General features: G+C 34.5%; 1 protein-coding gene across 1 annotated transcript; it reads right to left on the bottom strand.

The window, feature by feature from the left end:
- Positions 1-3,310: 3,310 nt before the first annotated feature.
- Positions 3,311-22,968, bottom strand: LOC120173211 (agamous-like MADS-box protein AGL14). Its single transcript, XM_039180445.1, has 9 exons — positions 22,958-22,968; positions 9,065-9,101; positions 8,534-8,721; positions 4,402-4,486; positions 4,228-4,289; positions 4,018-4,117; positions 3,873-3,914; positions 3,719-3,760; positions 3,311-3,485 (listed from the first exon to the last, which is right to left on the bottom strand). The coding sequence occupies exons 3-9, from the start codon at positions 8,713-8,715 to the stop codon at positions 3,360-3,362; spliced, it is 639 nt and encodes a 212-aa protein (XP_039036376.1). The 5' UTR covers positions 8,716-8,721; positions 9,065-9,101; positions 22,958-22,968; the 3' UTR covers positions 3,311-3,359.
- Between the last annotated feature and the right edge of the window lie 963 nt (positions 22,969-23,931).

Genomic DNA, 23,931 nt, shown 5'->3' with positions numbered 1-23,931 from the left:
ATTATTTCTAACTATATATAAGAGTTCATTTAGGGATGGACATGGGTCGGGTTGGGTCAGATTTTTGGTCCACCCGACCCAACCCGAGAACAAGGAATCCTCCACTCAAGATCTGACCCGACTCGACCAAAACAAGATTCCACCCGACCCAAACCGACCTGATATATAACTTAAAAACCTGACCTGACCCAACCCGAAATAATAAAAAAATATTATTTTTATTCAATAAAAACAGTGACTTAATTGAAAAAATCATTAGGGATGGAGTTGGGTCAGATTTTGGTCCACCCGACCCAACCCGAGAACAAGGAATCCTCCACTCAAGATCTGACCCGACTCGACCAAACAAGATTCCACCGACCCAAACCGACCTGATATATAACTTAAAAACCTGACCTGACCCAACCCGAAATAATAAAAAAATATTATTTTTATTCAATAAAAACAGTGACTTAATTGAAAAAATATATAGAGAGAGGGCATTATTGTAATTATTTTTAAATATATAAGGTAAAATTATATATTTTTTGGGTCGGGTCAGGTATTTTTCACCCTAAACCTAACCCGACCCCAACCCGATATATAACTTAAAAACCCGACCCGGCCCAACCCGAAATAATAAAAACTATTTTTATTCAATAAAAATAGTGCCTTAATTGAAAAAAATAATATATAGAGGGGTATTGTTGTAATTATTCCTAAATATATAATGTAAAATTATATATTTTTCGGGTTGGGTCAGGTATTTTTCACCCTAAACTTGATCCGACCCAAACCCCATTTTTAAAAAAAAAACCAACCCGATCTGGTCGGATCGGATCGAAACTCGTCGGATTCGAATTTCATGCCCATCCCTAAGTTCATTATGTTATTATCTATGATTGATAGTTTTTCGCCATAAATTCAAACCTAATTCAATCATATATTTGAAAAACTCAATCAACCTCAAAATTAAATTTTCAAAAAAAAAGTATTCATCTTATAAGATCGGATGGAAACCCGTTAAATCGAAGTATCATAACCTTCCCTCAAAATAATATTATATTAAAATAGAATGGATTATTATTACTCAAGATTAAATAATTATTTAAAATAGAACGGATTAACCGAACCATGTCACAATTCTCACTTGAGAAGAGGAATAAATTTTTTTAAACTTATATTTTAAGTTATTATTATTAAATATAAATAATTATTTAATATATTATTTATAAAAATAATTAGTAAGGTGATATTAAATGTTTTTTAAATAAATTAAAATATGAAAAATAACGAAATATATGATATAAATATGTTATTTATGCAACGTCAATCAATGATGGTGTATCAATTAATAATTTCTTAAACGTTTTATAAATTTAAAAAATAAATATATTTAACTTATTTTAGATTAAGAATATTTTTAAATATTTATTTTCACTTGATATTTGGAGGTTTTTTATCTAATAGTGAAATAATTAGGTATGTACATGAGTTGAATTAAGTTTTTAGTCGATTCTAATTTGATATGGGTATTTACTCCTCTTTCTATCACTTTATCTTAGATTTAAGGAGGTTTCACTCGACTTGAGATTTTACCTTATTTTTTAGCTTAATTTAAAATGTGCATTTTTGTCTTGTGACTGTTAGTGCCAAGGGATGGCAAGTTGGCTAGATAATGATGGTATGCGTAGACTCAAGACCTTTTAGGTGTGGTGTGTTAGGCTTGGTTGTTTTCTGATGTCCATAAGGGCTGTTAAGCTCTGTTTATTTGTTTGTTGGTGCGACAATTTACTGTCTTCCTTCCAGCTTGGTTGTTGGAACCTTGTGGAAATGGTGGGTAGTGTATTTATTACAATTGACTGTGAGCTAAGGTGATTGGATTCTTGTGTCTTGCGAGGACTTGTTGGTCAAAGAGGAGTCCCCCGAAGAGTTTATCCAATGTTTCATCCTGTAATTTGATAGGCTGTTTGGATGTTCTAAGTAGTGTTTGTTGTTACGTGCCTCGTGATCGTAATGGAATGGCTTTGCTTTGCGGTTGATGGGGGAGAAGTTTTGTGATGTTGCTAGTCGGTCTGCTCAACTACTATAGTGCTGGAATTTTCGTTTGCAGCTCTGATTGTAATATTAGATTTGTTTTGTTCTGCTCGGTTTGTCTGTGCTGGTTCTAGAGATGTTGTTTGTGGTAAGTCTTTATAGTGTTAATTGAAGGTACTGCTGTTGCAAAAAGGCTGTTGGTTGTTGTAATGTTGATATGTTCTTAGCCTTGTCTTTGGTAAAGGAGTTTCAAATTTGTAGGGGTAGAGTTGTGTGTTTTGTTTCGTTTGGAGTTGTATTTTGCTCCTAGTCAAGAGTACTCTTTTCCTTCGATTTAGGGAGGTTTTTAACGAGACTATTGATTCATGATTTATTTAATAAAATCTCTTTTGCCGAGAAAAAAAAAAAAACTATGGCCTTAACAAATTTTCTGGTCTTCTTTCTACTGCCCATTTAATCTGGGTATCGATCAAATTGCACTCTCGTAAGTCGCAACTTTATTTTTTGTTGGTGGGGATTGCGAGTTACTTCATAGGGAGCAAAGGGAATGAAGTAGCTTTGATTTTGTACTGTTGAATGACTGCTTTTAATTGAGAAGTAAATGCCTGAATATTATTCTGTGGCTTGCCTCTAATCACATCAAGTTCTTTCAAGATTTCTTCTTTGTGGCATCGATGCAACCATCTGCCATGCAATGGTCTATAGAAGCAAGCAACACATATGTTTGTGGCATGATCTCTAATGATAGCGAAATAGGAGCATCATCTTTGGGGAGAACCACAATTCGCTAAGTCGGAAGAAACGATGCTGTAAGCTCGGGGTTTATCAGATATTCATACTTGTGAGCGTCCTCATGCTCTGAAGTATCAAAATTCAAAGAATTTGCTGCTCTGGGGAAACAACTATTTTATTGTTAGTTTACTGATTTTGGATCCCAATTTTCATTTTGATTTGATGTAAAGAGGGAGTTGTTGCATCGATTGTTGGTAGCTGCTCCCTCCCTCCCTCTGTAAATTAAAAAGGTCGCGGAGTACAGGGAGAAGAAAATAGAAGAAAAACCTAAACAAATCATTTTCTGTATTTATAAAAACAAAAGATATAGTTATGACATAATTATCTAAACTATAAAAAAAGAGAATTTGAAAATTTTATTCTATTAAACGTTACATTTCACACCATAAAATCATCTTATCACACAAATTTAATGTCACATTTCCACAAGTCTCTTACATTCAAATTTAAATATTTGCAACCTCTTTAATGAAATGTGATCTCTTTAATAAGATGAAGGTAGAAGTCGAAGCTTCATTTAAATTGAATAATCACCCATAGAGCTTTTAATACTAGGGTTTTTGGATATTTCTTCTCTCCGGGAGTCCTATACACAATTCTGTCTCCACCTCCATGTTCTGATTTTGGAGCTCACCTGACAGGCCTGTTGACGATGATTCTCGTTGTCGCATCTCACACTGATTATTAGAATGTAATAATATGTTACATAATGACGTTAAAATATCGACGAATATTAAATAAATGAAGAGGTATAAGAAATTTACTAATATGTCACATTGTAAATTTTTAAAATCTTTTTATTATTATGTTAATCTAGATATTCATTTTCATTCGTTTAATATATATATGAATATGATTAGCGGGTCAAACAAAATCATGTTATCAGGGAGGATGATTAGAGATCAAATACCTTTTCACGCAGATTTGCATTTTCTTCCCCAAGGCGTCTCTCCTGAATCAATGTTTAACTTAATTAATTATTCATCCAAAATAACATACTCGAAATCTATGCTGTTAAGCACCGTATAATATATAACTTTAAGCAAGAATGCAAAATGGCTCACCTCTTCCTTTAACTTGTCAATCTGCTTCAGGAATACCTGATTCTGCAACACATTAAAATAATTTCTTTAAGATTTTATCGGTAATACTATATTCATACACACATGAAAATGAAAATTTGTAACTATATAATGGATTTGGATGTACCTTTCTTGCCCTAATTCTGCATAAGCTTCGTTCCAACTGGTTTTGTAACTGTTGCAGATCATCAACAGAACATGGTTCTAGTCCATGTCCCAACATTTTTCTGTTATGAAACATACAGTGGTTTACGCATGAAGATGAAGAGAAGGGATTCCAAATATGAACATGAACTCAACATTAAGAACAAGTTTGAAGCTCGAGGATTTATTTAACCTTTTAGAATCTTCCAGTAATTCAATCTTCCTTGCCATGCTTTGAGCGTCTTCCTTTACATTCTTCACGGCGCCCACGCAAATTCAATCATTAGATATCGACCGACATGACTCAATGCATGTATTATTGGCCTAGTTCAGTGTATGTGTGTGTATATATTTATATATATATTACCTGCATATTTTCGTCTACTGCTTTGCTGCTGATTCCATAGACAAACTTCTCAGTCTTTTGATATCGTTCTATGGTTTTGTTCACACTGAAAGCACCTCAAAACACACACTATAATCACTGCACTGTCCAATTTGATTCGAGACATCCTAGGTTTACAAAATAAACATGATACTAGTCGAGATGCGGGAGATGAAGCTCTCGCAGTACGAAATTTCTATGCTATATAATAAAGCATTGAAGCTTGTAGGTCAACTAAATCTTACCTAGTTTGAAACCAAATCAGGTATACAAGCCTGTGTTTAATTTAGTTACCTTCGACCACAATTTAATATTTCAAAGTTAAATTATTCGAATTTGGGTGTAAGCGTTAGATTCTGGCGTGTATTTACGGTGAAAGATGCACGCCTATGTTAGCACTCTGAAATCTAAATTGTCTTCTATTAGTGACAAATTTTACTCGCATTCATCTTGTAATTTTATTTATTTTCATACCATATAAAAATTATGTGGTAATATATTCGTCTATTCAAAAAAATATTCCTATATCCATCGTGCCTATCTTAAATAGGCATGGTTAATTTTTTGTTTAGAAGTTTTTCTATTTGGACATCATGTCCCTATATCCATGCGTTGGATATTTCAAGAAAAAAACGAAGATTACAACCAACACAATTCACAATCTCAAGCAGGGTTGGTTTCAATTAAACTATTCTCTTTAATCATTTACGATATACACATTTATTTATTTTTAATCATTTATAATATACACATATTTATTTATTTTTTCACATACGTAAATAAGATTTATGATGTTATTTAATAAATCATCCAAAATTATATAATATATTCACATGCCATTTTTAGAAGGGGTTTTTAATGATAAAATATTGATGGGAGTATAAAAGAATTAAGGCAAAAGGGTAACTTTTGCCCTTGTAGTAGTAGACCAAATTTATCACTCTCACCACTATCGTATTTTCGCATCAATTTAACCCTCAAAGTTGCTCAATTACATCATTCTATACCCTACCCTTAACTTAAAACCCTAAATTATAAATTCTAAACCCTAAACCCCAAGCCATAACCCCATAACCTCTAAAGCATAAACCATAAACTCTAAACCCTAACTTGGGTTTTGAGTTAGAGGTAGTATATAGAATGATATAATTAAACAACTTTGAGGGCTTAATTGGTGCGTAGATACGATAGGAGCGAAAATGATAAATTGAGTCTACTATAGGGACAAAGGTGACCCTTAAGCCAAGAATTAACAAAATGATAGGAAGAAATAATTTCAAAGAGATGCAGTTGAAGGACCAAATTAAACAAGATATATATCTGAGAGATTAAATTAAAAAGAGAGAAAAATTATTATCAAATAGTAGAATTGAAGTTATATAGATATTCTAAAGTGAACAAGGTGAATATGGTTTAAATTCGATCAAAATAAACTTAAAATGAATGAAGAATTAAAAAAATAAAATCAGGAACTAAATCATAAAACAATCAAATTACTTAATTAAAGACCAAAAATAACATAATTTAATACTAAATTTTTTCAATTATTCAAACTTTTAAATTTTGTGGTTGTTATGTAAAGAGATTTTTTTAAAAAGGGATTTAGGTCGATAAAGATTATTTTTTAACATAGTTCTATTGAGGGTTAGATGGTGGTATAAAAGTAAACGACCTGGTTCTTTTAAGTTCGTTAATAACATTTTATTGTGTTCATCATTTCATTCTTGTAACATCTATAATTAAGTTTTTATATTGTATAAAACATGATGACTCATTTTAACAGAATTTCATTTTTAAAGCATATATATCTATATCAAGGTGTGTCAAAACCCACAAGAAAGAACTACCTACCCCCATCGAAAGGCATTTCCTTCTCTACCATTCTTATCGTTTTCGTTTTCTTGTTTGGTTTTCACCATTGATGAGTGCTTGAAACATTAAGAAAGAGAAAGTTCAAATTAGCATTATTTGAGAGGCAAATTCTTAATTTGAAAGCTCATGTTGATTACCCATGGACTTAGCCATCTTTATATATCATTAGATTAGTGATTATTGTCTAGGAATCTTTGGTTCATGAACTCTAACTCCTCATCCTTGGTTCATGCAAGAATCCAAATATGAAATTTTAGATTAATTTTTAGTATATCATGCTTTGAATGTGTATATGATGTGTTGTGAAACTCAAATTGTGTAGGAGACTTTGGAGAGCAAAATAAAGGAGAGATTAATCATTGAAAGCCAAAGTGGAGTAGGTCTAAATTTGGATTTTTTTATCAACATAGTCAAATGTGTGTAAACAATAGTGTATGAATGTGGTAATGAGTTCAAAGTTTTACCGATGTAAAGTAGATATGTCTGAATTGATTTGGATTATGAAAATATGTCATAAGATGTGTTCATATGTGATATTGCAATTGAAATGTGTTATAAGTTATAAATACGCCATGGTTATCTTAGTACTATTACATATATAGTTGACATATTATAAAATTTTAAGTCAACTTCGAGTTATAAAATATGACACGTCAACTCTAATAACTCGAAATCATTTTACTTGACTCGATCGAAAGCTCACTCCTATATGAAATGATTAATAGTATGATATAGTAATTTAAGTGAGCTTGTCCCTTATGCATCAAACTATAAGTTTGATACTTTAGCATATGCGACAAACTGATCCTTTAGCATAAGTTTGATACTTGTTTTCAGGTGCAAGCATGTTTGAATAGTGTGAATGATTGAACGAGACATGTTATTAACTAATTTGAGTGTTATATGATAAATGATGGTTGAGGTTAGTTTAAAGTGTTATAAATTAGTTTTGGTGTGTCTTATAGGTTCAAGTTTTGATATTGTGAGAGGAAGTTTCTAGACTTTTTAAGCAAGTTTTGATACTTTCAGATTAGAGTCAGAGGGGTAATTCTGTCGTGCGATAGCATAATTTAAGGTTGTAACCAAAAAAGTTACACAACGGTGGATTTACAATAAAAAAAATTATACAATTTGTAATAATTTCAGTTACAACCGAAAATATTATTAAGAATGTTATATTTTTTATTTCAACCTAAAATGTTATCTTGTGCAACCTAAAATTTACTCTTTTAATAAGATTTTTTGGTTGCAACCCATTTATATCACTTTTAACCTTAGATTAATGAGTTGTGTTTTAGACTTTCCAATTTAAGAGTTTTGATACTTCATACCTATTTTCTAAACTACCATGTCTGCATTGATAAGTTGACATAATTAACCCCTACAATTATTATCAATTGTATTGGTGGTCTCTTGATTGATCTATTTTACAACTTAGTCCTCCTATTTAGTAAAGTTGTACTAGTTTTGTTGTGATCAAATGAGTGTTTTTGTCTTGATTTAAGACTAGCTGAATTTCGAGGTACCCAAGTACAACTCAGAGCCCCCAACAGTCAATAGGTTCCACTTCCAATTTCTAATTTCATTCTATTTTTTAGTCCATAAATGAGACTTTTTTAACCTTTCCATCACCTGTGAAGTTTATGTATACGAGATTTGAACATAAACCAAGATTTTATAGCTAGAAAGAAACAAGATTTTTTTTCTCATAAAATCATTGCATGTGGTACATATATATATATATATATATATATATATATATATATATATATATTGCAGCTCCATGCTTATTTTTCATTAATGTTTAAAACCCTTGTAATGCTAGTTAAGTAAAAGTAAGCCTTCTAAAAATGACTCAACTCCCAAGCTGTCGCGACTAATAATCTCACTATATCTTAACCCAAGACATTAAACCCTAATTAAGATCTCTCTTTTCTTTTGTCTGGGAATCTGCAACACATAAACAAGGAACCCCAACAGATCACGAAATCAAGTCCTAAGATTTGATTCTAAAGAGATCAGAAATCAGACCCCCCTTATGCTAAAGCCTGCGATCATCAACGACTCCTAGTACTTACCTGCTGCTATATACTGTACATGGTAGGACAGCGGGGGACTCTCTAGTTAAAATTCAAGTTCAATTACCGAAACTTGCTCATATCATCCAAGATTTAGTTAGCAAAAACAAATAAATATTAGAAACTTGCAGGATATATAGCAAGACGGTGAGAAAATTACGCACCCGGAGCTAGAAAACTCGTATAATTTCCCTCTGGGGGAGAAGATGATGAGTGCAACTTCAGCATCGCAGAGAACGGACAACTCAAAGGCCTTTTTAAGCAGTCCATTTCTTCGCTTTGAGAAGGTTACTTGCCTGCTTGCTGCATTTTCTATTCTCTTCATCTGGGTTTTCGTTCTCACCATTTTCTCCTACAAGCACAAACCCAGAAAAATAATTCGTCTCAACTCAAAGTGAATTTTGATGTTGACAACCAAAATACCCAGATTAGGGGAAAAAGATCTCTGAAAATAGTATGACAGAAAAATCTGCAGAAGTTGGATTGATATGAAGGGAAAAAAGAAGATTTTTTTATTTTCCAGGAATTTTCTCTTGAAAATGAAAAATCTAACAGAAACCCTAGATTTTGCAGTTGAGAAATGACTTGGCCAATCACTCACTCAAGCTTTTCTAACCCTATATTTTAGTAGTAAATAAGTAAGAAAAAACAGGAGGATATCATAATAATAGGCAAAGTCTATGGAAGTGAAGAACCTAATCCCTTTCTTCTTTTGGAAAAATTGAAGACGACCTCCCAAAAAAAGAACAACAGAGAATAAAATGACAAAACGTGTGATTCCACGACGGGCGAGACGGATGCACCTAAAATGTGTGCCCACCGCCTGAACGCGTGACACCTGTTGGTTTTTACCTTTCTTCTTTCGGTTGCATGAAAATGTTGAACACTCACCCGGACACCATTAAAAAGTCTCTCTCTCTCTACCTTGGTCCGTACAAGGTTGAAAACACGTCTGCATCCGTCCGTACGATAGAATAGGTAAGAACCAATGGGAGTTAGCCACGTAGTTCATCGGAGATCTGACTGGGTTTCACGTGGCCAATCCTTTTTTGGTGGTGGGTTTTGGGTCATTTTTGCTTTTTTTTTTTTTGTGTATTTGTAATTAAATAATATATAAGAGCAAGAATCGAATGACCAATTGTTGTTATTCTTCGAGGTTTTAAGTGAATGTTAAGGATATAAGTGATATTGTCAAATGATTGAGAGTTGTTTTTCAATAGATTATTTTTCAATAAATATTACCTTATACATATCCAAATTAATTAAAAAATAATATAAAATAATTTTTTGACCATAGAATCATTATATTTATAAAACGATCATTACAATTATTAAATTATCATAAAATGATATCTGCAACCCTATAATGTTATATAATATAATAAATTTTGATAAATTTAATAATAAATTTTAGATAATTTGATAAGGTTAATAACTATTTTTGTGGTATTTTAATAAATTTAATGATATTTTATAATTACTTACATATTTTCAAAGATCATTTTATAACAATTTAATAAGTTTAATGGTCATTTTCTAATGATTCAGAAAATTTAATGATCATTTCATAATAGTTTAATAACATTTTTTGTAATGATTTTTAAAAAATTAATAATTATTTGAGAAGCTTAATATTTTTTTGTAATAATTTGATAAATTTAATAATCATTTTATAACTATTTAGAAAGTTTAATGGTCATTTTTGCAATTGTTCAGTAACTTCAATAATCATTTTGTACTAGTTTAATGATCTTATAAAATTTTGAAAAAAATATAATTAGCTGAAAAAATATCTTTAACATAGTACAATGAGCATGTGAAATGTGTAACTGGGGGCGCACTATTGGATCCTCGATTCTTTAAAAAAATTAAAAGTATGCCTTTTAATGGCATTATTAATGAAAAACCCTCGTTAACTATTTTTTTAAAACAATCCCCATATTAGATTAGTTAAAAAGTAACTCCCAAATCGTTAACGTAGAATTATCTCGTATCTTATAAAACATATTTAATGGATCTTATATTTTATAGAATGCGAAACTCATAAATTTTTTCAGATGAAGTTATCTAATATTAGATAAAAATAATAATAAATACATGAAACTCATTTTTCTTAAAACAAAATATTTGATCTTATTTTTTACATAACGTGATATATCCTATGCGAATAATTTAGAGATTATTTTTCTATCTAATCTGTAAAATTTAAAAAAAAATTAGTGAATGCTTTTCATTTAATAATGTTTTGTTGGGGATGATAAAGGCAGGTCTTAACTCTCACTAACTCAGGGACCACATTTGGGACACGTGCCCTTCAACTTTTGAGGGTATAACGTGGACAACTAATTTATTGATAACAAAGAAGATTGGAGTCTACATTTCGAGATAAGTTGATATTATTTTACAATTATTTATTTATTCGTTAATAAATTAATTGTATTACTTCAAGGGTGGTTTTGCTAATAAGTTGCTATAGACTATACAGTCTATGATTTTGATAGAGCTTGAAGAAGCATGTAGAAAGCAAATCAAATGAAATAATTGGCTGTCAAATTTGAATTTTTAAGTTTATTTAAATTTAATTTAACTCGATCGAATATTCGTCTTTATTTTACACTAAAAATGTTTACATGGTGGTTGAACCGTGAGGGCCTTAATTGAGCTTGTTGAGAGGTGATAAGGCCAAATCCCAAAGGCATAATACGATCAAATAATCTTAACGTTTGATAGTATTGTTAAACTTATCCGTATTATTTTTTTTGGAACATTTGACTCGTAAACGTTTTATTTTGGGTCAAAAACACTTTTGTTGGATGGAAATTATTAGTCAATTGACGGTCAACGCATGGTGCTGACCAAGTAAGAACATGCGAACCCAGATGCTGATGCGACGTATCTAGATTATGATAGATGATAACATGACACTGTGATGTCAGATTTTTTAATAAAAATTAAAATATTATATATTTTTATTTAATATTTTTGGTCAATAAGATGATGACATATGTCAAAACCATATTTTTTAAATTTAAACCAAACTAAACAAACTTTTGTGAGGAGCTGAATATGGGTCAACATGCTTAATATCTTAATACCTAATCACCAAGTCAAATCTTTCATTTGTGTATCTTTTACAACACAAAATATTTAACATATATGTTATTTCTCTCACACATTTTATTAAACACATTCTTCATCCCTTATTGCCATTATATTACTACAACTTTCTCTTTTTATTCTTGGTAATTGTCCCAGCCACATGCTTGCTTTTCATCTTCAAAATCACCTTGTTAATTTGTAATCTTATTTCTAGAAAATGTGTAATCACATTGTGAAAATGAAGTTTTTTTTTCTGACATTTGCGGGTTCTTTTAAGAAGTTCACTGCATTTGGAAAGAAGTTCTTTGGTACAGACAATGAAGAGAGGGTCTCCGTCGGTGAGTTTTCTGCTATAATTGTGGTTCCAGTGGCCGAAATTATTTCTTTTACCATACAATCCACCAGCTAGTCCTATCTCAGATGGAAGTATCGCTGCCATGTTCCATACTTTCTTTATAGTTGTTGCTTCATGTAAAGCTGCATATGAAGGGGGGAAATCTCCAGTCAATTTCGAGTTTGGGTTTATTTTTGTTTAAAATGAGGGTCGGTCATTAGAAAGACATATTCTATTTACATGTAGTTGCGGCGACGGTGAGGGTGATAATGTCATCGTAGGAACGAACATGAACGACGGAGCTGACAACCGAAGCAAGTTAACAACATTCAGCTCTATTGAGATGTAGCAGTTTAGTTGAATACAAACATATTCATTGATCAAGATTATTGTGCAGGCAACACACTTATAGGTTCTTTATACACAGCTTGATAAGCAGTTACTGTCAATGTGTACAAGCTAACAACCACTAACAGCCTAACTAACAGCTAACTGCTAACTGCCTACTAATCGTTGATGACTCAGCTGACTAAAGGCTAACAACATGCATGTTGTAACATCTCGAAATCCGAGTCAGTGACTAAAAATGAGAATTGTTGAAATTTGGTGATAAAAGTAGAATATTTAAATAGTTTAATGACTTATTGTAAATATAGTTGAAGGTTGTCTAGTAATTGTTGAATGAATTAAAGGGTAAAATGGTCAATTGACAAGTAAGATTTTTATTTTCCTTTATAAGATAAGGGAACCATGTGAAAGCGAGAGATTTCTCCAGAGTTCTCTTCTTCTCTTTTTTTTTCTTCTTCACGTGGAAGCCAAGAACAAAGGTGAGTTTCTGGTTAATTGATTTCTTGTTGAATTTTAAGTTTGGTTTTGATTATCAAGTGACTCTTAAGCTTAAGGGAAGCTTAATTTGTCATAAAACAATAAGAGGAAAGATATAGAAAGGATCAAAGGAAGTAAGTGGAAGTAAGTGAATAAATGAAATCTTGGTAAAAAAAACATTTATGGGATTTCCAGACCAAATTTGACTTGCCAATGGTTTAATTAAGAAGTTAGAAACAATAGAATTGAATTTTGAACATGTTGAAAATTTAGTGTAATTCTTGAATTACATATGGAGAATAGGATTTTGATGTTAAAGAGGTGATTAATGAATAGAAATCAGTTTGTATATGTGTATGTGAGTTAAGAATATAAAAGGGGATGAAATATAAAGAGTTGAGCTAAAAAGAAAGTGAATGTCGTGCTCTAACTGGAATTTCTGGGTTGTGTGCATCGATGCACATTCATTGTGTACCGATGCACTCTCAAATAAATTAACATCGAATGCAATGAATGCATTGATGCATAGGGAGTGCATCGATACACCCCTTAAAATGGAAACATCAAATGTAAATTGTGTATCGATGCATGGGGTAGTGCATCGATGCACATATTAAGGGATACATCGATACACTGTAGAATGTACCGATGCACTTCAAGGGAAAATAGAATTAGGCCTTTCTTTTGGCCTAAGAAATGATATATTAGAATATATCAATTGGATACTGATATGTATCAATGTATGATTATATATATATTGAGCACGAACAAGTTCCAGAACGATTATCAAGTTAAGATTCGATTGAAAGAAATGATCATAAAATGGGATTGGAACTTAGTGAGGCCAAGGTGAGTGCATCTTATTTTATAGAATGATATGGAAATTGGACTTGTGATAAGTCTATTTCCGATAGTTAAAGTGCATGAAGTATTGATTATAAGTAGGTGAATGACATGAAATATATGTATGTTTGATTATATGAGTGGATATGTTTTTGTATGTGTTATGTGGCTTATGTGAACATATGGTTATGAGATAAAATAGGTAATCATAGGAGAATATGATGAAAGTAAATACATGAAAAGACATATCCATGTGACATGTGAATATACTTGAATAATACATGTTATGTGATATGAGATTATGTGACAATAAGTTATATGATATGAATAATATAATAAGAAGATAGGTGATAAAAACCGTGAGCCTATATGAATATGTGATATGAATGTGATATACTTGATGTATGAGAATCATATGAGAATAAGAGATGACAATGAGTTACATGCCATATGAACACAAGAGAAGTGTTATAAGCTAAGAGACATATGATTATGAAATCATATGAAAAGTGAAATGTACATGTAAAGTGATATAAATATAATGCCCATGTTATATGATACGAGAGCTATAGGTATAGTTGGTATGCCAAGAGTCGAGGGTATACGCGGTCCTTCGGGACAAACAGTGATCCTTTGGGATATTTCATAGTGGTCCTTCGGGACAAAATTTCATAGCCACTAGTGGGACCCCATACGAGCTGTGGTGAAAACATAGTGCACAACCTCAATAGACTCACATATCTATATTTCTCACAGGTGTACATGGGTTAATAAGAGATAACATTGAATATAATGTATGTGATGTATATATGTGTTTTGTGATATGAATTATATGATATGATAAATGTGTGTTAGTGATTATTGTATATGTTATAAGATATATGATATGAACATAATGGATCATATAAACAATAGAAATATAAATATGATAATATGATAATGATAGGAAAGAAGATAATTATATGCATGTGTGGATTTGATATATATATATATGAATGTATATATGTTTGGGTATGATGTGATAGCAGTAATTGTTCATGCATGATTACAAGTTATAGTTTACATTATATGTTTATTGCCTCACTAAGTCATAGACTTAGTGTGTAAGTGATTTACACGTAGGTTACAGAAACGAGAAGAAGAGTAAAGAGCAATGTGGAGCAAGACAGGTCAGTTCTCCTTACTGAAGGTCAGATCAGAAGAGAGGTGAATAATATGTATTTATATATATAAAGTTCTAGTTGACATGTACTCAAAAGTCGGTAAACATTTTGAATAAGTTATATGTTATAAAAGTTTTAAATTACTCACTATTTTATGCAAGTAAATGTTTTAAAAAGTAAATGTGACACCTCAGACTAGGATCCGGGTCGAATACGGGCTGAGGGTGTTATACATGTATGCATATATGTACATCGTATAAACCCCTAATATTCTCCCTGTATCTCCACCTTCCTTCCTTCATCGCAACACAACACATACTTTGTCTCGAAACTCCTTAAATGCTTCTTTTGATTACCGTTTAGTGAGGCCATCTGCCACTTGGTGTGCAGCAGATACATAGTTAATACAAATATGCCCAACAACAACCTTTTCCTTACAAAATGCACATCCAATTCAACATGCTTGGACTGTGTGTGGTAAATTGGATTGGCACTCATGGCCACTGCGCTCGTGTCCTCACTGTTTAGCTGTACCGAATACTGATCAGGTTGACTTGAATGTGAATAACTGTAGCCATTGTTACTAACATGTTGTTCAAGGATGTTTTGCACATGCATGTCAAGTTCACCATGAATATTGCTATTATCTTCATATGTTTGAGATTCACCACTCAACGATTTATGCAGGCTTTGATTATTGTCACCTTGTATGTTCACCAGTTGTTTGACATTCGACACAATTTCGAGTTCCTGAGGGTAGTATGAGTGTTGACCAGTAGAGTCCGAGTAATTGAGTCTTTCTTTAAAAGGAAAGTGCCATTCATTGAACACCACGTGCCTGGAGATATAAACTCACCCATCCCGAGCTAAGCACTTAAAGCCTTTATATTGTGGGCTAACACCCAAGTACGTACAAGAATGAGATCCAAAGTCTAGTTTATGCCTTTGAAACGGTTGAAGGTGGGGAAAGCAAAGACATCCAAAGACTTTGAGCAACTTGTAGTATGGTTGCTTGCCATAGAGTTTTTCAAAGGGAGAAATTCCCTGCAACACCTTTGTTAGGAGCTTGTTCGTGAGACCAACCGCCGTGATAATTGCATAAGACTATAATGTTACAGGCATCGAGGCTTGGGATAGTAGAACCAGTGCTAATTTGGGACACTCCGCTATGCCAGGGCATATAAGTGAATGAAAGTAGTCACGTGACTTTACCTGACTAGATTGGGGGTAAAAGGTATGCTCCCTTTCACCTAGAGTGTGTGATAGTAGAGTGATAGGCTGACTCCCTTTCACCTTGAGGACAAACAATAGCTTAAGTTTGGGGGTGTGATAACTCCGTAAAAGGCCACATTTTGGGACCTTTTAACTTAAGTTATTAAATGTCTAAAGGCTCATTTAGGACCATGTAGATGCATTTAGAAGCATTTAGTTGCATGTGGTGGATTTCGGTTTGCCGTGGCATTTTACTTTTAAAGCGGTGCTACTTTATTGGAAAGATGCTTGTTTGATGATGCGCAGGAATTGAAAGCAATGAGAAAAGGAAATAAAATGTTGTACATAAGGAGATTACTGAGCAAAATGAAATTGCCAAGTTCGACTGACATTTCGATAGCGCTTAAAGTGCGAGAAGATATTTTTGAAGCCAGCTGTCTCCGACTTTCCGAGAGTTCTGCCCGAGAAATCTGTCTTGAATATCCGCCTGGAGGGGTCGGTGCTGCTACAGTCGATCCTGCTGACCACGCCGTCTGCTTTGCAGATCCTATCTGTCCTTGGGCGTCTGCAACGGGATTATGTCGGGTACTCAGTCGGTAACCCAGACTGGATCACTGCTATACTCTGCCCGATACCCACGTTATTTAAGCATGGTTTGGGTTTCCTACGAATTTCAACACCAAGTCCTAGGGTTAATTTTCCCCTATAAATAGAGGATGAAGCCATATGGAATGAGACTTTGGTTCCACCCGATTTAGAGCTTAAAAAGTTAGAGAGAGAATACCTTATCTTTCTCCGCCAATCCTACTTGCCGTGGTATTTCTCCGTGACAAGCCTGCGGGAGTGGCGTTCTAGGCATCCGATAGGAGCTAGTTTGCTGGGGCAGTTTGTGGTGGTCGAGGGAAGCTCCGGCAGTGCACATCGAAGGCTTTTTCTCCTTCCCTTAGTTCTTTGTTTTTATATTTTGTTATTTGGGTTATAAGGAACGGATAATCTTACTTTGTGCTTGCTTATTTCGAACCCACCATGAACTAATCCTATTTGGTGGGAGTTCATTTGGATGTTTAATTTTTATTTCAATGAATGGTTGATTTTTCTATGCTATAATCTGTTTTGTTTATGGAGTTTAATGCCTTAAGGTTGTAAGAGCTACGAGAGTAGTCATTTCTTAGGAGATTCTTAGGGTTCGAGAGAATACCTAGGTAACATATCCTTAGTGTTCGAGAGAAACTAGGGAGGATCTGCATAAACAAGGGGTTCTAGGTAGTAACTAGGCCTAATCCACCTTAGAGATAATGCTAGGATTTCATTCGACTAAAAGGAGTTGTGCATGAACGATAGGTTATATTTTAATGTTGCTGCAAAAAAGGTATTGCCGAGACATATCCTGTTATCTGGACCAATAGGATCACTACAGGGGTTTACGCCAATCGGTTTTGCCAGGGCATCTTTAATCTGTCGAGTCCCTTACTAGAGATAGCATAGGGCATCTTAGTAGACTCTGTCGGGCAGACTAGGTATAGAAGAAAGACCATTCGGAGAAGTATACTTAGATTTTCCTTAGTGACTCCTATCACTCACTTCCATAGTTGTTTGTCGTGTGAGAAAGCCAAAGTCCTATTAATCAAATCATATATTTACATTTTATTTTGCCTTGACATTTTTATTTGTTTGCATTAAACACAATCTATTTTGCCACGACATATCTATTTGCTACCATATTACCATTGTTCCACTTCCACATCAGTCATTCCATTTTGCCCCTGCATTATTATTTGTATATACCATTACTAACTTTACTTAGGTGACAAAGTAAAGTGCCTTGACAAACTTATTTAATTTCCTCCAATCCCTGTGGAGACAATACTCACTTATCACTGTATTACTTGTTCGATTGTGTATACTTGCACATATATTCACACTCATTTATAGTACTCATATCGAGCGGACAAGTTTTTGGCGCCGTTGCCGGGGATTGACAACTGGAAGTTAATTAGTTTTGTCATAGTATTTTTATTTTACTTGTTCAATTTTTTTTGTATAGTTTTACTTGTTATTTTCCTTGTCTTTTTCAGGCTTGTATTTTACATACTCAACATGCTCAAGCAAAGATGTACCAAATTGGAAATCAAGAAATGACTCAAGTGGAAGATCAGAATACCGAGGCAATTCCAAATACTGGGAATGCATCTAGGCCTCATACTATTCGAGATCATTTAAACCTTATCATGGACGGCCTGCATCATGGAATTGTGGAACCCATGATTCAGGCAGCCCACGTCGAGCTCAAACCGGTTATGTCCGACATGTTGGACTTTATTGGACAGTTTGGTGGTGCTCCTCATGAGGATGCAAGGCAACATGTTCGGGTATTTTTAGAGGTTTATGACTGCTTTCGACAATAAGGAGTGTATGAAGATGTACTGAAATTGAAGTTATTTCCATATTCTTTGAAAAATAACGCCAGGGCATGGCTCAATGGATTACCTTCCGGCTCGATAAGGTCTTGGGCTGACTTGTGCAAAAAATATTTGTTATGACATAATCCACCGAATATGAACAACCATCTTAGGAATGCCATAGCATCTTTTCACCAAGGCGATGAAGAGTCTATGTATGAATGCTGGGATCAATACAAAAGTTTGCTTTACAAGTGCCCCAATCATGGATTCCACGACTGGACTCAAGTTGTGATGTTCTACAATGGAGTCAATGCACCCACGAGGATGATGCTAGATGCCTCGGAAAATGGGACATTACTTGACAAATCACTAACAGAGGCATTTGACATTATGGATAGGATTGCCACCAACAATTACCAATTTTCATCTACAAGGCTTGGCCTTGGGCGAAAATCACATGGAGCTTTCGAGCTAGATTCTAAGGATTCGGTGTACGCCCAACTTGATGCTATCACCAATATGTTGAAGAACTTACAAAGGCCAAGCGAGGTGAGAGAAGTGAAGGCAGCCAATTCAACATGTTTATTATGCAACGACAATCACAATGAGAGTGAGTGCCTGATCAATCAAGAATCCATCAACTATATGGGCAAATACAATCGAGGCAACAACAACCCCTATTCAAACACATATAATCCTGGATGACATCAACATCCAAACTTTTTATGGGGAAATCAATGAACCAACAACTCTAGCCATCCCGCTAGGCAGTAGAACTTCAGTGACTCCCAGGGTTTTCAAACGAATATGCCATGGTATAATTCTAATGAGGGAGTACCATCTTCATCTAACACAAGTTCTTTGGAGGCCACGATGCAAGATTTTATCGCAACAATAAAGACCATGCTGCATGACCATGCGACCTCTATAAAAAGCCAAGAAGCTTTGCTTCAAAGTCACAACTCGTCTTTACGGGCCTTGGAGGGTCAGGTTGGCCGAATTGCCACAACATTACATTTTTGCCCATATGACAGTCTACCTAGTGATACTGAAGTCACTAAGGCTCAAGACAGAGAGCAGTGTGGTATATTCACCTTAAGGAGTGATACCAAAATCTACAAATATGCTAAGTTTGGGGAGAGACACTCGGAGATCCCGATCATGAGATTGTGCACGAAGACCCGAAGGTGCAAGAAGATTTACATTTGCTGGAAAACAATGATGAGGGTTCGAAGAGTGTAACCAATGAAGAAAAGAAAAATTTTACCACGGCAAAAGAAAAACTCCCATCAATAGAAGATGATGACCAAAAAAACGCTACAGAATTTTGCCACAACAAATTTTTATGCATTGATAATCACTTGAAGGAGCTCGAGGATATTCCAAAGGAGATGAGTAAGTCTAGCTCACCCAAAGCTATACCGGGTATGAAATTTGAACCTTTGAATTCTATTGAATTTACTAATCCTAAACCCCAACTAGCTGCTTATTTTTCTAGGCTAGAAATTGTGAAAGAACTAAGGAATGAAATAGAGATTAAGAAAAAATTCCCTAATGAGAAATTATTATTTGCCGCAACAATTTTGTGGCATGCTAACATTGTTAATTTTCTCGTTAGTGTTGTTTTGCTTGCTTACTTGACTAACCTAGGAAAGAACAAGGTCATACACGATGGTGGCTACTGGCATAAGGATGGCCTCGACCTCTCCAACGAATTTGATGCCCAAATGATTTCAAGTTGCCACAACAAAAAGGAGCAAAAAGAGATCTCATTCTACTACCATTCAGCTTCAGGAAAAGAGCACTTTGAAGAAGAGAGGACTACTGCAAAGGTCCTACAAATCATATGTGAAAGACACGAAATGCCAGGGCAAACTATTTTGAAGGCAGAACTATTATATGTGTGGGGCATTTTGGTCTACATTGGTGCTCCAGTCGAGCGCGAAAAATCTACACTTCTCTTGCACGATATCAGAACTGGCTAAGCATCTTGAGGATGCCGTTACATTTGGGATTTACTCCTGTAACAGATCATTTAGTAATAGCGCACGAGAAGTAGAAGGAATAACAACTTTGCCAACCTTATCAATGTCAAGAGCTACTACATTACCTGGTCCAATGAAGTCAGTTTGGGTAACCATGTTGGATGCATCGGGGGTAACATGATGAGTGGCCCCCGAGTCCACTACCCATCGATCGGCAGTAACAATGACAACATTTGACTGTGGTTGCATGCTAGAAGAGGGTGCACCCAAGCATCATTTAGAACAACATTCACAGTTTAAATTAACTTTCCCTGAGGCATAACGTGCATTCCCTGAGCCTTCTTTTGTTGATCCATAACTGTTAGTTGTTACACAGGTAAACTCTTCATCATATCGATGCCAGCATCGATCGACTAAGTGGCCAAGTTTGCCACATAGTTGGCACTGCAACTTGGTTCGCCCACGCCCCCTGCCTTGATTTCTAATACCAGGTCCATTAGCAGGGCAATTTGGCCTGGATTCTTGATGATTAGCAGAATTGAATGACCCACGACTTATATTTCCCTGAGCTACATTCGCACTAATAGGAAGTAACTCAACTTGCTCATCAAACCTTGCCAATTGAGACTCGACATCCATTAACATAGTGTAGATGTTGTCAAGGGACAATGTTTCTTTCATGGTCATTATAATGGCCATGAATGACTGGTATTCACGTGGTAAACCTTTTAAGATCGTAACGATGTGCTCTAAATGAGAAATAGCACTCCCACAAGAATTAAGTGCATCACACACCTATTTGACTCGTGTAAGTGTTAGGATTTTCGGAAGCTCGAAACGACAACCGAAACGATTTGCAAAGAGGGGTCGGAACGGTTTTGTGTTTAGGAGTAAGGAGATTGAAAGATAGAGAATTGCACAGTGATTTATAGTGGTTCGACTTTCTCAATCAAAGTCTACGTCCACTACCTTAGCTCCTCACCAAGGATTTTCCAACAAATTCACTAATTTGTTCTTTCTTTTGAGGATAAAGAGTAACTTTACAAACTCCCTAGTTTTTCCGGGCTAAACTAGAACCTTTCCCTAGCTTTTACATGGGCTAAGCTATAACCTTTCCCCTTTACAAAAGGATAATAAATGTAAACATGAAAACCTCTCTAAGGTAGGTGTTTACAAGATTGAGCTTACAAGAACAAAATATTTACAAGAGAAAGATGAAATAAGATTGAAAAACTCTTCTCTTGTGTTTGATTGCTTGGATAGTTGTTCTCTTACTTCTTCAAGTGTCATTAGCTTGTATTTATAGCTTGGAATGAGTTTGAAGTCGTATCTAGTCGTTGGGGATGTTTTGGAGCCGTTTGGGAATGATTTTTCTACTCAAAAAGGCTACCCAGAATGGGGGGAATCGGTACCCCTTCATAGGGAATCGATACCCCTTCATAATATTCAAATATTATGACTGTTGGGCTGATGAACAATGAGGGAATCGGTACCCCCTTGGGGGGAATCGGTTCCCCTTTTACAAACTGGAATTTTTGAGCCTCGGGTTACTGTTCAAATAGTGATTTACTGTTCAAATAGTAATTTACTGTTCAAATAGTAAATTACTATTCATAAAAACATTTTTGTGCTCAATTTTAAATTAAAAGAACTTTGAATTATTTTTGTAAATTTTGAATAAATTCAATTAAGTCCAAAAACATTTTGTAAATTCAATTCAAGTCCAAAAACCATTTTGTAAATTCAATTCAAGTCCAAAAACCATTTTGCCTTAAATTGTTATATCGAAACATAGTTCAACAGTAAGGTATGTGCACATGTTGTCATCACCTTTCTTTAACGAGTGAAGTTTGTAATGGAGGTTCATTAACGTTGTTGTGGACCTATTTGTAAAAAACTGCAAAACAATCCGCCAAATTGTTGCAACAGTTTTTGCTCCTACGAATTGAGGAAGAAGATGAGGGCTGATGGTCGATAGGAGCCAAGAAGCAACAACACTGTCTTGTGCAACAAACTCTTCATAGCTTTCATTAACACGTTCCTCACCATCCTCACCAAGTACAGTTTTTGGTGGAGGCAGTAATACTCCAGTTAAGAGTCGTTCAAGACGATGGCTTCTGATGGTTAAGAGGATTTGCTGCTTCCATAGAAAGAAATTGGTCTCATCAAGAACGATGTTGACCTTCTTGTTCGAGAAGTTCTTAGCACAACCAAGCTGAAGATCCATATCATGAACGAGACACAAAGATATTCGCGAGTAGCGGAGAGAAAAATATTCCTCAAACTCACCTAGAACCGCCAGCAATTGATACCATATTGAGATGTAACAATTTAGTTGAATACAAGCATATTCATTGATCAATGTTATTGTGCATGTAACACACTTACAGGTTCTTTATACACAGCTTGATAAGCAGTTACTGCCAACGTGTACAAGCTAACAGCCACTAACAGTCTAATTAACAGCTAACAACTAACTGCATACTAACTATTGTTGAATCAGCTGACTAACGGCTAACAACATGCATGCATACATATACGTACATCGTATAAAGCCCTAATAAGCTCCCATAGCTTCAGCCTCCACGCATTGTACGGCTATTAACGTTGTCGCTGATGCGATTGTCATGTCTGTCTTAGCCGTTTGTTCGTTTTTTCCCCAGGTGGGGGATGAAGAATAAGTTGCGGTGGTCGCCGCAATGGCTGCTACGACGGAGGCAACCACAACAACAGAGAGAGGCTTGTAGTTGTGTATTGTGAGCTTTGGTTTCTTCTTTCTTTTTCTCTTTCATGTCCTTTAACCATCTCCACACAGTCTTGGTCCTGTTCGGGGTGTTAATTTCGGTACCGACGCATGCCCGACCTTCATTGAATAAAGGTTGAATGGAGTTGTGGGTGAAGAAATATTGCAATAACAATGAAGATTACTAAGCATGTTTTGTTGTTTGATTTAAATTTAAACCAATATGATGTTGACATGTATCATTATCTTATTCGACAAAAAATATTAAATAAAAATATATAAATATTAAGAATTATATTTTAATTTTTATTTAAAATTATGACGTGACGGTGCCATGTCATCATATATTATGACTTAGATACGTCACATCAATATCTCGATCTACGTGTTCTTACTTAATTAGTATTATACGTTGATCGTCAGTTGACTAACAATTTTCATCTAACAAAAGCATTTTTTGACTTAAAATAAAATGTTTAGGGTCAAATATTCCAAAAAAGAAAATACGAATAAATTTGACAATACTCTAAAACATTAAAATTATTTTATTGGATTATGTCAATCCGAAAAGCAAGGGACAATGACGGTTCTGCATCCGCCTCTTTACTATTTCAGAAGTCCATTCTCGTAAGTTTCTACAAGTAATTAAATCAAACTCTGATGAATGTTCATAGGACCACCCTCCCCATGTGGGAAAAGGGACACGTGGTGTTCAATCGTACCCTCAATGAACAGTGGAAATGACCGGACAACAGGTTCTCTAAGGCCCCGCTACGGATTTAATATTATCAGCTTGTGGTCCTTTCTTCATTGACCCGTTTGGTTAGTTATGTTGCTTTGAAGTTTTGTTTCATGGTAAAAATCTTCCCATGATTAGTATGATAATCTATGATAATCTTGATGATATCACTTTTAAGACAATGCTTGAATCAATAGGTAACATCAGTATGCTCTCC

Source organism: Hibiscus syriacus, unplaced genomic scaffold (assembly GCF_006381635.1).
Source record: "Hibiscus syriacus cultivar Baekdansim isolate YM2019G1 unplaced genomic scaffold, ASM638163v2 tig00111942_pilon, whole genome shotgun sequence".
Taxonomy (NCBI): domain Eukaryota; kingdom Viridiplantae; phylum Streptophyta; class Magnoliopsida; order Malvales; family Malvaceae; genus Hibiscus; species Hibiscus syriacus.
This window is presented reverse-complemented; position numbering and strand designations above follow the sequence as displayed.